The sequence below is a fragment of the Mesoplodon mirus genome, assembly GCF_964341445.2.
Source record: "Mesoplodon mirus genome assembly, chromosome: 11".
Taxonomy (NCBI): domain Eukaryota; kingdom Metazoa; phylum Chordata; class Mammalia; order Artiodactyla; family Ziphiidae; genus Mesoplodon; species Mesoplodon mirus.
In genome coordinates this window covers 55,493,682-55,509,713 of record NC_138987.1, presented here as the reverse complement: position 1 = coordinate 55,509,713, position 16,032 = coordinate 55,493,682, and the positions used below count along the sequence as shown (strand labels likewise).

General features: G+C 44.4%; 1 protein-coding gene across 1 annotated transcript; it reads left to right on the top strand.

Annotated features, from left to right (window-relative positions):
* The first annotated feature begins 701 nt into the window (after positions 1-701).
* TUBA1B (tubulin alpha 1b) lies at positions 702-4,502 on the top strand. The gene is made up of 4 exons (XM_082636060.1): positions 702-859; positions 2,462-2,684; positions 2,827-2,975; positions 3,343-4,502. Exons 1-4 carry the CDS (start codon positions 857-859, stop codon positions 4,321-4,323), a joined length of 1,356 nt encoding a protein of 451 aa, XP_082492186.1. The 5' UTR covers positions 702-856; the 3' UTR covers positions 4,324-4,502.
* The last annotated feature ends 11,530 nt before the right edge of the window (positions 4,503-16,032 follow it).

The following is a 16,032-nucleotide window of genomic DNA, read 5'->3' as shown; positions in this document are numbered from 1 at the left end:
AGCTACCAAATTTGAAGTGTGTCTTTAAATCCCTCTTTCTAAAAGACCCTAGAGCTGTTTCATAAAGTTGGTTGGCTTAGGTCTAAAAATGGGGCCTACCTTACCCTTTTAACAGCTTAGACATTCAGTGCTTAGGTGCTCACTCTTTGAATGACTGAAATACTGTTTGGTAGCTTTAGTTTAAATAACAAGTAAACCAAATAGAACTATTTTTTTTAAAACCTTGCTCCTCCACATTATCAGGTAAATGCTTTCTGTACTGCCTTTAAAGGAACTGGGAAGAGAAAAACAAAACTCATTGACAAATGGTGACAACGTGAAAATAATCAGCTGAGCTATCTGGACCAGAAGTTTCTCCATTTCATGGTGCTTCATCTTTAAAACTGTGTGGACTTCTTCAATCTTAGGATTCGTCCAAATTAAAGCAATCGAGCCCCCATTCCCATGTTGGTTTCTTCCGAACCTGCGCCCCATCCCCCATCCCCCATCCCCACCCCCACCCCCGCCCCCGCCCAGGCCCTGGCGGTCATGCGCCAAAGACTGCAGCACCGGAGCTCGCGGCCCGCAGGCGCGGCGGACCCCGCCCCGCACGCCCGGCGCGGGGAAGGGCTCGGGGCCAGGAGCCCGCCTCTGCGGCGGCCGAGCCGGGCGCCGAGTGGGTACGCCGGGCCGGGGGAGGGGCCTGCGGCTATGGCACCGCCTGTGCCCGCCAGCCCCTCCCCGGACCGTTACTTAAGTGGCTCCCGCACCACCCCCGCCTCAGTGCGTTACTTACCTCGACTCTTAGCTTGTCGAGGACGGTAACCGGGACCCGGTGTCTACTCCTCTTGCCTGCGCCTGCTGACCCGTAGCCACCATGGTAAGTGTACTGCCGGCCTCGCTCGGGAAAACGGGGAAAAGCGAGACCGGGGGAGCGCGGAGGGCCTCTAGCTAGAGAGGGCTGGCGCCACCGCTGTTCATTTGGAGGGCGAAGAGCGAGGCGAGGGCCGAGGATGAGAGTAGATAAATCCCGTTTGTGGAGAACCGCTGGGGCCCGGGAAGAGGGAACGGAGGGAGCCCACCGCCTTTTTTTCTGGGACTCTGGAAGGGGATGGCGGGACACTCTCTCCTTCACCGTGGTTGGGGCTCTCATTTAGCCCTTAACTCCTGGGCGTGGTGCCCTCAAGGCTGCATTCTTTTCCCGCGCGTTCCCATCCCCCTCTTCCCCCCAGCCTTTGGCGAGCGCGCGCGCGGCTCTCCCCGCCCTCACTTCCTCCTCAGCACGAAAAGCGGAGGCGGGAAGGAGCTGGATACAAAAGCGCATGCGCGGCCGTTACCTTCCCGCCAGGGAGTGGACGGGAGCCCGCCACTGCAGTGCGCACGCGCGCTGCGGCGCTGCACGTCTATGGCTGGAGGGCGTGTCTCCTGTTACCCCGAGTTCTTCCTTTTAAAAAATAAAAACAGTAAGATGAATGTGGGGAAGGACTCCTTATCGGTGTACTGCGCTACGCCAGTGTATTAGGGCAGCTAGCTCCCAACAGCCTGTAGAGGCCATCTGTCCCTCCCTGCTCTCTGCTGTGTTAGGAATGCGTGTGGGAGCAGGTGGTAGCGGTGAGGGGTTTTGAGGGAACGGAAATCGGATCTTGGTCCAGATCTGGGCCGCCGATAATCCCCTGCTGCGTCGTGACACATGTGGAGGTGCTGGACTGAACTCGGTGCCTACGGGAAGCGGAGGATGGTTGGGCATGGCTGCGCCTCTGCAGACGTGGCTGTTGAGAGCCTCTGCAGCTGCGCAGCTCCACGAACCGCGGCGTGGGGGGAGGGCGCGGGCGCGCGCACCCGGAATTGCTCATTCATCCTTTGCCGCAGAGCCCCACCCCTCGTCCCTGCAGCCAGACATTTCCTCTGCACTGTTCTGGCCACGTGGTTCCTGTGTTGGGAGCTGCCCAGAAATCTGGCCACCTACTCTAAAATGGAATTCTGGGGCCTGAGCGCTAGATGGATGACCTCCTCCCTATCTTGATCCTCCAAAGGAGGAAGCAATGACTAAGGTCTTTTCTTGGTCTGGAAAGAGGCCTTCCCAATTTAGAGGGGAAAAGGAAATTAATTAAAACTAATGGAGATCAAAAGTATAGCCCTTCTCCCCTAGATTAAGAAAAAAAGCATTACACTGTAATTCGTTTTGAAAGGAAATTTGTAAGATTAAGTTTCCATAAACATTTTGTTCTGCTTCACAGTCACCACTAATTGGGTTTTTTTTTTGTTGTTGTTGTTTTGCGGTACGCCGGCCTCTCCCGTTGCGGAGCGCAGGCTCAGCGGCCATGGCTCACGGGCCCAGCCACTCCGCGGCATGTGTGGGATCTTCCCGGACCGGGGCACGAACCCATGTCCCCTGCATCGCAGGCGGACTCTCAACCACTGCGCCACGAGGAAAGCCCCACTAATTGGTTTTTTATGGTTTTTTTTTTCCTCCCTCTCACAGCGTGAGTGCATCTCCATCCACGTTGGCCAGGCTGGTGTCCAGATCGGCAATGCCTGCTGGGAGCTCTACTGCCTGGAACACGGCATCCAGCCTGATGGCCAGATGCCAAGTGACAAGACTATTGGGGGAGGAGATGACTCCTTCAACACCTTCTTCAGTGAGACAGGCGCTGGCAAACATGTGCCCAGGGCAGTGTTTGTAGACCTGGAACCCACGGTCATTGGTGAGTTGACCTCAGTAACCCCAATGAGATCCCGGAGGTCTGGGACAGGAGGTGTGTCCTGGGGGCTCCACTGATGCCCTGGGGTCGAGCAGACTTGTGCAGGTTGTTAGTGATGGGTGGCTGCTTCGTTTTCCCTTTCCAGATGAAGTTCGCACTGGCACCTACCGCCAGCTCTTCCACCCTGAGCAGCTCATCACAGGCAAGGAAGATGCTGCCAATAACTATGCCCGAGGTCACTACACCATTGGCAAGGAGATCATTGACCTCGTCTTGGACCGAATTCGGAAACTGGTATGTTTATTCTCAAGAATAAAGTAAATTAATGAGTCTAAGGGAGATATTTGAAATATAGTCTTTTTTTCAAACACAGAATTGAAATGTAATAGAGTGAGGTTAATTATTCCTTTAAAGTTTTTTTTTAAGTTCAATTAAAATATGAACTATTTGATGTCATTTTATAAATATTAATAAAGATATTTTTAATAAAGAAATGCTGAGTAATTTAAGGAAGGTCTACATTTTTTAAAAAACTGTTTCTTGTCAAAATATGATCTAAATCTTTGGAATTAATATGAAAAGTGAAAATATTTATTATCATTACTATGATGGTATCACAAAGAGCAATAACTATGTTTTTTCTGTTCCTCTTTTGTAACAGGCTGACCAGTGCACAGGTCTTCAGGGCTTCTTGGTTTTCCACAGCTTTGGCGGGGGAACTGGTTCCGGGTTCACCTCCCTGCTGATGGAACGTCTCTCTGTCGATTATGGCAAGAAGTCCAAGCTGGAGTTCTCCATTTACCCAGCCCCTCAGGTTTCCACAGCTGTAGTTGAGCCCTACAACTCCATCCTCACTACCCACACCACCCTGGAGCACTCTGATTGTGCCTTCATGGTAGACAATGAGGCCATCTATGACATCTGTCGTAGAAACCTTGATATTGAGCGCCCAACTTACACGAATCTTAACCGCCTTATTAGCCAGATTGTGTCCTCCATCACCGCTTCCCTGCGATTTGATGGAGCCCTGAATGTTGATCTGACAGAATTCCAGACCAACCTGGTGCCCTATCCTCGTATCCACTTCCCTCTGGCCACATATGCCCCTGTCATCTCTGCTGAGAAAGCCTACCATGAACAGCTTTCTGTAGCAGAGATCACCAATGCTTGCTTTGAGCCAGCCAACCAGATGGTGAAATGCGACCCTCGCCATGGTAAATACATGGCTTGCTGCCTGTTGTACCGTGGCGATGTGGTTCCCAAAGATGTCAATGCTGCCATTGCCACCATCAAGACCAAGCGCAGCATCCAGTTTGTGGACTGGTGCCCCACTGGCTTCAAAGTTGGCATTAATTACCAGCCTCCCACTGTGGTACCTGGTGGAGACCTGGCCAAAGTACAGCGAGCTGTGTGCATGCTGAGCAACACCACAGCCATCGCTGAGGCCTGGGCTCGCCTGGACCACAAGTTTGACCTGATGTATGCCAAGCGTGCCTTTGTTCACTGGTACGTGGGTGAGGGCATGGAGGAAGGAGAGTTTTCTGAGGCCCGTGAGGACATGGCTGCCCTTGAGAAGGATTATGAAGAGGTTGGTGTGGATTCTGTTGAAGGAGAGGGAGAGGAAGAAGGAGAAGAATACTAATTCCATTCCTTTCAGCCCTGCAGCATGTCATGCAGAACTTCAGCTTCAACATTAGCTGACAGGAGTAAAAGCTTTCTGACTAGATTGTCTTCATTTTCAACTGTGATCATGTATTGCTTTTCCATGTGTACCTGTAAGATTTTTGTCATGTCTGAAAAGTAAAGGCTTTAAGAAAGAAAGTTCTGTGCTTCTAAATTGGTTTCTCCAATTCAAGATGTGCTACCACTCCTACACCTGAAAGTCTGCAACAGGGTGGTAACATCAAGGATTTCACTCTAGAAATCTCTGGGGTCGGGGGGGAAGGAGCACATTGGTCTGGAAAAACGGAAGAGCTGGATTCTGAAACTGATCTGTTAACTTCACCTTAACCAAGATTTTTTGTTTTCAGATGTACAACCTAATTTTTTTTAATTTTTATTGGAGTATAGTTTATTTACAATGTTGTGTTTCAGGTGTATAGCAAAGTGAATCAGTTACAGATACATCCACTCTTAGATCAACCAGTTTTGAAATCCAGGTCAGGGGGCTTGAGAAAATGTAAATTCAGATGAGAGTGATTTTGCTAATCTAGATCTTGAAGTTACTGGGTAATTACAAGTTAGGTATGGGAAGTCGTTTTTAATATGCTACAAATACTGCTGTTTAAAGAGGCCTGCTTACCTATCAGTGGAACAAAAAAATCTTAGTGACCCTTGAACAGGTAAACATCAGGCTGGAGAATATTTGAGCAGGAAGATGTAAAAGCTGTTTCCCACCTGTAGGGAGGATGGGAGAAGAAAAGTTGCAGCATCAGAATGCTAGTGATCAAAAATCCTAGTATAGAAAAAAAAAATGGGGAGTAAGCTACGTGCATGTGTGGGAAAGCGGCTGAGTGGCTGCTTTACAAGGGATGAAATGGCAACATTTGCAAAGGTTAGGATAAAAGTTTACAATTTATAGCACTTGGCGTAGTTTACATTCTTTCTGGTATATAGTTTGGCTACATCTAAAGTTGACTGTAGAGATAGGTTAAATCCTCTGCATCTCATTTGCCTCCAAGAAGATGTACATTTCAAATTCAGGAAGCACAGGGATTATTAAGGTCTGAAGATATTGATGTTTTGGTTTAAGAGTAGAGAAGACCAAAATTTTATCAGTTTTTTCCCTAGTCCATAAATCCTATAGGCTTAAAAAATAGCTGTCCTCAACCGAAAAAATCAGTCTATAGACATTTCAGAGAGAAAGCTCAGTTGGGTGGCACAGCAACACCCATATAGCCAGATACCACAGGTCCCAGGGGAAGGTAGATCCCAGGGCTTTAAAGCACTGAGGGGAACCCTAATGGAATTAGTGACCAAATGCAGATAGGATTTTGAGTTACTGTTGGACTCTCGGAGAAAGACCATCTTGAGAGATGACTAAAGAACCTTTGGAAAGTCGCTGTTCTTTTCTGCAATATAAGAGGGAAAGATAACTAGGCTGGAGCCTGGGAAATGAAAATAGAAGAGTTTTTCAGGAAAAGCACACACTAGGTATCCAGTGTGCCATGGTGCTTTTTTTTTGGAGTTCTGAGGCGCAAGGCAGGGGCAGGATAGAGAAGAAGCCAGGGTTTCAACTATAATGTTTTATTTTTTGTTTTTGTTTGGGGGGAGGGGTGTTTGTATTTTTAAGAAAAGATCTGTAGTAAATAAAGCGTTACGACTGATGGGTGGTAGGTACATAGGTGTTTGCAATGCCGTTATCTATTGCCCAAAAACTTTGTGGCTTAATGTATGTATGAAAAAGAAAAAACTATATTTTTATATATAAAACCTCATGCAGTTTTTGAGGGTCAGGAATTCAGGAGCACCTTAGCTGGATGGTTGTGACTCAGGATTTCTCATAAGGTTTCAGTATAGATGTTGACCGAGGGTGCAGTTATCTGAATGCTTGATTGGAGCTGGAGGTTTCATTTCCAAGGTGGTTCACTCACATGCCTGGCAAGTTGGTGCTGGTTGTTCGCAGGTGGCCTTAGTTCTTCTCCACGTGGACCTCTCCATAAGGCTGCTTGAGTGTCCTCACGACATGGGAGCAGTCTTCCCCCAGAGTGAGCTAAGAGAAGGTAAATTGAATACCACAAAGTCTTATGACCTAACCTCGAAAGTCACACTCATTTCTACAATATCCTATTCGTTACACGTCAGTCCTATTCAATGTGGGAGGAAACTATACAATGATAGGCAAGGATCCGTGGGAGTTATATACAAAACCCTAAGGGTTAATGTTTCTATCAAATAGAGTACCAATTATATTAGCCTTTTTTCCTGTATGCTTGAAATATTTCATTTTTTAAAAGAGGAAACGTATAGTTTAGAGGGAAGGGATTTTCCATTTTCTACAATTCAAACTCCCAATTTCAGTGTCTTTGGTTGCTTTTTAGAACAGACACCTCCTATCTACACTCCTAAACTATCCAGTCCCCCTTATACCCAGTTATTTGGTTGTAGATCTGACTTGCTGCTCAAATTCAGTATTTCCCTCTGTCCCCTCTGTTCCCAATCTTATAGGTCAAGATGATAACTAGCAGGTACTAGTAGTCAAAGCCTTTGGTACTATGAGATACTAAGTGTGGGACATGGAGGTGGGAAATGGCTATACTGAAATGCTGAGGCAACCAGGAAATGCCATCAAGCATTCCTTTGGTGGGGGGATTGGGAGTCTTATTATCTACATCTCTGCCCCAGCAGCAATCACAGTGCCTGGTAAGGTTTAGGGCTCACAGAGTGCTTTAATGGAAGTAAAAATAAATAATGATAATTTATTTCACTCTTAAGCCAGATTGCTCTTTTTAATATAAACAGCAAGCTCTAGGGGTTTGTAAAACACATTCACTTTCTTTCCAGGCCCAAGTGTCTTTTAGCACCCTCTGAGAAATTGAGCCTCAGGGTAGAGAGGCCTTGGAAACAGATTGACTGAGACACTTGATTCCTTGTTCTGTCACTAGTGGGGCTCTCTGAACCTTCCGGGCCTATTTCCCCTTTTGCACTCTAGAGTTCCATCCTGTCTTTCTCCAGGCGTGTGGGGAGTTGAGGGGTGGCAAATAGGGCAATCAAGTCTGGAAGGACTTGTAAGTTTAGAGTTGTGTGTCCAAGCTTGGGAAGTGAGGGGCAGGGTACCCCAGGACCTGACAGCTCTGCTCAGCAGGACACCAGAGCCACTGCCAAGGAAGAATGAACCATTTATTTAGAAGAGAAGTAGAAATAAATAAAGCCCAAGAAGGGTTTACTTAGAGATGGCGAGGGTGATGATACTGATAATAATGATTATTAACCTTAACAACATCAACAGCTTCAATTTATACCCACCCACATTTTAAAAATTTTTTTAATTAATTTATAATTATTTATTTATTTTTGGCTGCATTGGGTCTTCATTGCTTGCTATGTGTGGGCTTTCTCTAGTTGTGTCGAGCAGGGGCTGCTCTTCGTTGTGGTGCGCAGGCTTCTCATTGCGGTGGCTTCTCTTGGTGCGGAGCACAGGCTCTAGGCGCGTGAGCTTCAGTAGTTGTGGCATGCGGGTTCAGTAGTTGTGGCTTTCAGGCTCTAGAGCACAGGCTCAGTAGGTGTGGTGCACAGGCTTAGCTGCTCCGTGGCATGTGGGCTCTTCCCAGACCAGGGCTGGAACCCATGTCACCTGCATTGGCAGGCAGATTCTTAACCACTGCGCCACTAGGGAAGTCCACATTTTACAAAATTTTAACACCATAATATAATGCTTAAGTGCCTTCACAACCCAGCATTCTCAACCTCACTGAGGTGACCTTAAAATGGGAGGAGCCCACTTCTTCATTTTTTACAGAGGACAGATTCAGTTGGTAGGGGAGAAGGGAAGTGACACCACAGCCCTGGTCCTACCTTGTAGGACCAGGTTCCTTAAATATTGCCTGCCAAAAAGTCACAAGAAATAGGGGTCTTTTAGCCCTATGGAGGACCAGGGCTATGATTTAGGGACATGCTCAGATTAAGAGTTTGAGGGAGAGAGGAGAGATATGCCATTTTCCCCTCCCAGTCCCATCAAATTCCTGGCAAATTCCTTAATGCCCTGCAGATGGCACCACTGACAAGGAGTTCTCTGCCCAGAAAAGTCAAGCTCAGATTTGTGAACTCTGCTCTCCCTGTCACTTTGGAGCTGAGCCTAAAAGATACACCACAAACAGGAAGTGACTGACCTGGCATTCCTGGCATTCAAGGGCTTGTCACTTTTTGTTCTGTCCATTCCTGGAGGCAGCTGAGCTTCCTGCTAGGTCACTGTGAATCTGTCAGCCACAGGAATCCCCACACTGTTGGAGCTCTTGACTTCAGCTCCTGCCTCTAGGGTGCTTCCCAGGGTGGAATGAGTTTAAAAATATGGCCTTGGGGTCAACATGTAATAATGGAGGAGCATGTTGCCAGATCAAACTGAACTCAATACTGATACAAAATTAATAACCACCTGATGACGTGAACACCATCATGTAGATACTGATATCACTGTGTTTCAGGGGCAGCTTCTTCCTCTCTGCCAAAATAAATACCCTACCCCACCCACCCATCCCTCAACTGACCAACCCATCTCCCAACTGACAGCCTGCTATATGTTACTGTGTCCAGCAGTGATGGAATCAAGCCCATCACCTCATTCCTGGGGCCTTCGAACGCTCTTCTCTTCTCTCTGCCTATAATACCTTTTACAACCATAACTCATCCCACCACTTTTGCCCAGTCAACTCATACTCCCTTCCTTTGATGATGAAATCCCAAGTGTCTCCTATTCAAGGCCTTGAAGGCTAGGTAAGACTAGGTCAGATTCTCCATTATATATTTTCATAGTCTAAGAATTAATTTTGAGCAAAAGCAGATTCATACTTTTAACTCTGAAAGCTAGAGGTGACTGTCCCTATGCTACCTTCCTTTTTTCCTCAGGCCCAAAGATCTAAGATGCCTCAGGAAGACACTATAGGGTGGACAGTGATATCAAATGGAGGTAGAAGGGGAAAGCTGCTGTTCTGTTCTAAAGGTTCTTCATAAATAATATCCTTCAGGGACTTCCCTGGTGGTCCAGTGGCTAAGACAGCATGCTCCCAATGCAGGGGGCCTGGGTTTGATCCCTGGTCAGAGAAGTAGATCCCACATGCCACAAATAAGAGTTTGCATGCCGCAACTAAAAGACCCCACATGCTTCAACAAAGATCCCACATGATGCAACTTAGACTCAGGGCAGCCAAATAAACATTAAAAAAAAAAAAAAGTCCTTCAGCCTCTCTCTGGCCCAGCTTTAAGGTCTCAGCTCTAATGTCTCATGATACTAGCATGCAGGAACTTCTACTGGCTCACATTGATCAAATGCATGTGTGCCATGAGTGAAGGTGTGACCCAGCTGCCAGAACAGGCTGATGTCACCTTAGACATTCCTTCTATACAACACTGTGTAAAGCTAGGCAAGTGAGCGTTCCCACTATCCTCTTCACTGGTCACCCTACTATGCAAATTGTTACCCAGTTCTGGGCACCTCAAGAAGGATGCGGACAGACAAGCGAGTTTCCTCCAAGGGGTAAGTAGAATGGCAAGGGGTACTGGGTAAAGCAACTCAGAGAAATGAGGATGTTTAGATTACAAGAGAAACCCATGAAGAGTTGCTGTCCAGAAATGGCAGCAGACTCATTCCTTAAAACCCAGAGAGCACAGTAAAGGATGAGGAAGAACACTGCAGCTCACTTTGTAATAATTAGCTGGGCCCAACTATGGACCACAGCGCCATCCATGTCATGAAGGACAAACAGGCAGAACTGAAGACTTCTAGTATCCTTCTAGGATTCCCAGAGTCTAAGATTTCACAAATTTTTCTGGTGTCTCAAGCCAATCTTTAATTATGACTATTCTCTCAAGTATTTTTGGAGAAGTCAGAGATAGGTAGGAACAAAGGAACAGAATCTCTCAAAACATGTTTCTTAAACCCTTTCCCTCACCCCTGCCAACAACAAAAACAACAAAGGTTCTCAGACCCAGAGAGGCCTTTGCCTAATGGGAACCTCTGGTTTTCCAGCTTCCCTGGCAACCTAGACAAGAGGGCAATTCCAAAGTTGCTGGTCTCTTTCTAGGAGTTAGTCCAATTTCCATCAGAGATAAGGGAGAAGGTTTATAGCCTGTCTTAGTTTGGACTGCTATAACAAAATACCATAGATCAGATAGTGTAAACAACAAACACTTATTTCTCAAAGATTTGGAGACTGGTAAATCCACGATCAAGGTGCTAGCAGATTCAGTGTCAAGTGAGAGCCCTCTTCCTGGCTTGCAGATGGCTGGCGGTCTTCTTGCTGCATCCTCATGTAGAGAAGAAGAAAATCTTTACTCCCTTCCTCTTCTTATAAAGATGATAATCCCAGGACTTCCCTCATGGTCCAGTGTTTAAGACTCCACACTCCCAATGCAGGGGGCATGGGTTCAAGCCCTGGTGGGTGATCCTGCAGCAGTGCCCCCCACCAAAAAAAGAAAAAAGATAATCCCATCATGAGGGCTGTATCTCTTGACCTCATCTAAACCTGATTACCTCCCAAAGACCTCACCTCCTAATACATCACATTGAGGGTTAGAGTTTTAACATATAAATTTTGGGGGGACATATTCAGTCCATGGTATTCTTAGAGTGAGCAGGAATTTTTCCGTATTTATTGTGTTTTCTGTGGGAAAATTAGGACTTGTAGGTAAGCAAAGAGAAAATGAAAATAACCTATAATCTGAATGAAAAGTTTTTGAAGTATTCATTTAAAGAAAAGAGCAACTTTTCCTAATGCCCCTTTCTGTCCCTCTCCCATCCCAGTCACCTCTGGGATGGGTGGCCCTGGGCCTTCTGTCTGCTCCTCTCAAAGTGCTGTTCAGCAATAAGTCTTCATCATTTGGAAGCTCAAAGGTAGCTCCACAGGAAGGAGCAGAACAGTGAGCCCTCTAGATACAAATGGAAGGTACCAGGGTTCTTGAGGATACTGAAGTTCAAGTTTAGCCTTCTATTACACTAAGTATCTAAGCAGTAGAGTAATGAAGGGAATACAGAACTAGGGGTGTATATCTACTAAGAGGCAACTGCAGAATATTGGGAAAAAAGGAGGCTTTGGAGTCAGGGAGACCAAGTTCAAATCCCAGTTACACAACTTACTATTGTAGGTCCTTGTACAAGATACTTAATCTCTTTGAACTGTTTCCTCATCTATTAAAAAAAATAAAGTCTATTTTGTAGGATTCTTGTGACACCAAATAAACTAATCTTTGTAAAGTATCTGTTAATGCTTAGCACTTAGAGGAGGCTCAGTCTGGATTAGTTCCCTTCCCTGTGTTGCTTGAGGACATTGAAATTTACTCTCCACAGTCAAGATGGCCCCTTCCCTACTAAGAATAGGTAATTTATCTCCTGGACAGGTCAAATTCACAAACATTGTTTCAAGTGTTCACTGGGAGAACTGCACTGGGTTAAGAACTGGTGTTGGAATGAAAGGGGTGAATTAGAAGCCAAATACAGGTTTCCAACTCTCTAAGGGGAGAGGAAAGGAGAAAACACATAAATGGAGGTAAAGTTAAACAACACAAAAGATTTAAATAACATCTCAAGGTAATGAATGGTCCGAGACAGTGCATATATGTCTAACTGGTCACTGAACTATACAACTGGACATTGCTTCGGGAGTTTAGAAAAGGGGGAGATCCCTTCAAGAAAAGATGGAAGAAAAGATATTTGGGTTGAGGCTTGGAAGTAGATAGGATTTGGACAAAGGGAGATTTGGTAAGTTTATTATTATTATTATTATTATTATTATTTACTTATTCAGATTGATTTCAATCTATTTTGTTAACCAGATTGTCTTTTTTAATTTAATTTATTTTTTATACAGCAGGTTATTAGTTATCTATTTTATACATATTAGTGTATACATGTCAGTCCCAGTCTCTCAATTCATCCCACCACCACCACCACCACCACCACCATCTCCCCTTGGTGTCCATACGTTTGTTCTCTACATCTGTGTCTCTATTTCTGCCTTGCAAACCGGTTCATCTGTACCATTTTTCTAGATTCCACATATATGCATTAATATGCAATATTTGTTTTTCTATTTCTGACTTACTGTGCTCTGTATGACAGTCTCTAGGTCCATCCACATCTCTACAAATGACCCAATTTTGTTCCTTTTTATGGCTGAGTAATATTTCATTGTATATATATGTACTACATCTTCTTTATCCATTCATCTGTTGATGGGCATTTAGGTTGCTTCCATGACCTGGCTATTGTAAATAGTGCTGCAGTGAACATTGGGGTGCATGTGTCTTTTTTTTTTTTTTTTTTTTTTTTTTTCAGTACGCGGGCCTCTCACTGTTGTGGCCTCTCCCGTTGCGGAGCACAGGCTCCGGATGCGCAGGCTCAGCGGCCATGGCTCACGGGCCCAGCCGCTCCGCGGCATATGGGATCCTCCCAGACCGGGGCACGAACCCGTATCCCCTGCATCGGCAGGCGGATTCTCAACCACTGCGCCACCAGGGAGGCCCGCATGTGTCTTTTTGAATTATGGTTTTCTCTGGGTATATGCCCAGTAGTGGGATTGCTGGATTATATGGTAATTCTATTTTTAGTTTTTTAAGGAACCTCCATACTGTTCTCCATAGTGGCTGTATTAATTTACATTCCCAACAACAGTGCAAGAGGGTTCCCTTTTCTCCACACCCTCTACAGCATTTGTTATTTGTAGATTTTCTGATGATGCCCATTCTAACTGGTGTGAGGTGATACCTCATTGTAGTTTTGATTTGCATTTCTCTAATAATTAGTGATGTTGAGCAGCTTTTCATGTGCCTCTTGGCCATCTGTATGTCTTCTTTGGAGAAATGTCTATTTAGGTCTTCTGCCCATTTTTTTGATTGGGTTGTTTGTTTTTTTAATATTGAGCTGCATGAGCTGTTTATATATTTTGGAGATTAATCCTTTGTCCGTTGATTCGTTGGCAAATATTTTCTCCTATTCTGCGGGTTGTCTTTTCATCTTGTTTATAGTTTCCTTTGCTGTGCAAAAGCTTTTAAGTTTCATTAGTTCCCATTTGTGTATTTTTATTTTTATTTCCATTACTCTAGGAGGTGGGTCAAAAAAGATCTTGCTGTGATTTATGTCAAAGAGTGTTCTTCCTATGTTTTCCTCTAAGAGTTTTATAGTGTCCAGTCTTGCATTTAGGTCTTTAATCCATTTTGAGTTTATTTTTGTGTATGGTGTTAAGGAGTGTTCTAATTTCATTCTTTTACATGTAGCTGTCCAGTTTTCCCAGCACCACTTATTGAAGACACTGTCTTTTCTCCATCATATATCCTTGCCTCCTTTGTCATAGATTAGTTGACCATAGGTGTGTGGGTTTATCTCTGGGCTTTCTATCCTGTTCCATTGATCTATATTTCTGTTTATGTGCCAGTACCATATTGTCTTGATTACTGTAGCTTTGTAGTATAGTCTGAAGTCAGGGAGTCTGATTCCTCCAGCTCCATTTTTTTCCCTCAAGACTGCTTTGGCTATTCGGGGTCTTTTGTGTCTCTATACAAATTTTAAGATTTTTTTGTTCTAGTTTTGTAAAAAATGCCATTTGATAGGGATTGCATTGAATTTGTAGATTGCTTTGGGTAGTATAGTCATTTTCACAATATTGATTCTTCCAATCCAAGAACATGGTATATCTCTCCATCTGTTTGTGTCATCTTTGATTTCTTTCATCAGGGTCTTATAGTTTTCTGAGTACAGGTCTTTTACCTCCTTAGGTAGGTTTATTCCTGGGTATTTTATTCTTTTTGTTGCAATGGTGAATGGGATTGTTTCCTTAATTTTTCTTTCTGATCTTTCGTTGTTAGTGTATAGGAATGCAAGGGATTTCTGTGCATTAATTTTGTATCCTGCAACTTTACGAGATTTGGTAAGTTTAAAAAGAGAATGTGTAGTGTCTTTTTGCATAGTGTTCTGAGTGGTAATTTAGTAAACAAAAGCTTTCACCAATTCTAAACACAGGCAATGGAAAAAAGTTATTGTGCTTCCAATGGATTTGTAAACAAGGACTCAAGGACCTGTGGGCAAATAAATCAGATTGCTGCTGGGTTCAAAACTACTTTCTCAAGGGAAGTCTTCTAGATTCTTTCTCTCAGTTCTGAGCTCAAGTTTGTCTTATACTATGAGGTTTCCAGTTTATTTGTTTATTGATATTTTGCCTCTTAAAGTTCACTTCAGTTGTACATTCTGGATGACGATAAGTCTCTAAGCAGAGTTTATGTTAGCCAACTGTTGAAAGAATCAGATGTAATAGTCTGTGACTTGGGTGATGTCACAGCACCTTGTAAACTGTAAAGGACCGTGAGCATTAGATTCATAGATTTGGAAGTAATCTTAAGGGTGTTCTAGTTTTGCAAATGAGATCAAGCATAGCCCAGGATGACAGTGCTAGAACCAGAACCCAGCTCTTCTGATAATTAGCAATGCCTGCCATCTTTCTCACTACATTTACCAATATTTGAGCACCTACATGAATTAGGCATGGGGCTAAGAGCTAAGGAAGTAACCACATTCAAAACAAATATGATTATTTTCCTTTAGGAGCCTATACGGGGGAAACAAACAAATGCAAACAAATTAAATTATGGCAACTTGTGATAAATGAAATTACAAAAATAGGTTGCTTTAGATAAGGCAGTGGGGTAACATTTAAGCTCAAACCTGAAGGAGACCAGAGCCAACCAAAAGTGAATAGGGAAGAAGCAGGGGAAGGGGAGAGCTCTTCCAGGCAGAGGAAACAGCAAGTGCAGAGCCCTGGGGAAGGAAAGAGCTTCTCAGGGTCCACCAAGAACTGACCAAAGGTCAGGATGAAGATGATGCCAAGTTGAAGCAGTGCTAGCTCACAGGTCACAAAATCAAATGCACAGCTGGGCTGACAAGGGCATATTTGTTCAAATTTATTAAAGATTCTGTGAGCCAAACAAAACACAGCATGTCTAATGCAGCCCAGAGGCCACCATTTGGTAACCCCTGAGGAACTTTTTTTTTTTTTTTTTGGCAGCGCCTCGAGGCTTGTGGAATCTTAGTTTCCAGACCAGGGATTGAATCTGGGCCCTCGGCAGTGAAAGTGTCGAGTTCTAACCACTTGGACCGCTGGGGAATTCCCAGGGCTTGGTATTCTTACTTTAAGGCAGGTGAATTTCTAAGTGCAAATGGATTGCTTTTGAGGGATTTTGAGCAGGGACAGATCTTATTTGTGTTTTAACAAGATCGTTAAAGTACTTTGGCTTGAGATAAAGGTAAGATTTAAGCACCAGGGTCATGCAATAGGCCCAAGCCACCTCCCTGTGCTCTCCTTTCCTTCCCTGCAATAGAGCCAAGGACCCAGCCAGCTATCTTCTCTTTCTACCTCTGCCCACTCTCCCCATTGGATTCTCTTCTCTCCAAGCTTGGTTGCTAAAAGGGAAATCAGCTATTCACATCCTCTCATTATCTTGCTACTACCAAAGACATATATATATATATATATATATATACACATACATACATACACACACATGTGTAGTATATTATATATAACATACACACAAATACAAATATGTATGTATATACAAGTATATGCTTTTTATTTCCCAAGGTTCTACTTCAAATCACTGGGGAAACAGAATAGAGATAAAAGTACATGCCCTGTTTCAAGAGGACAGAATT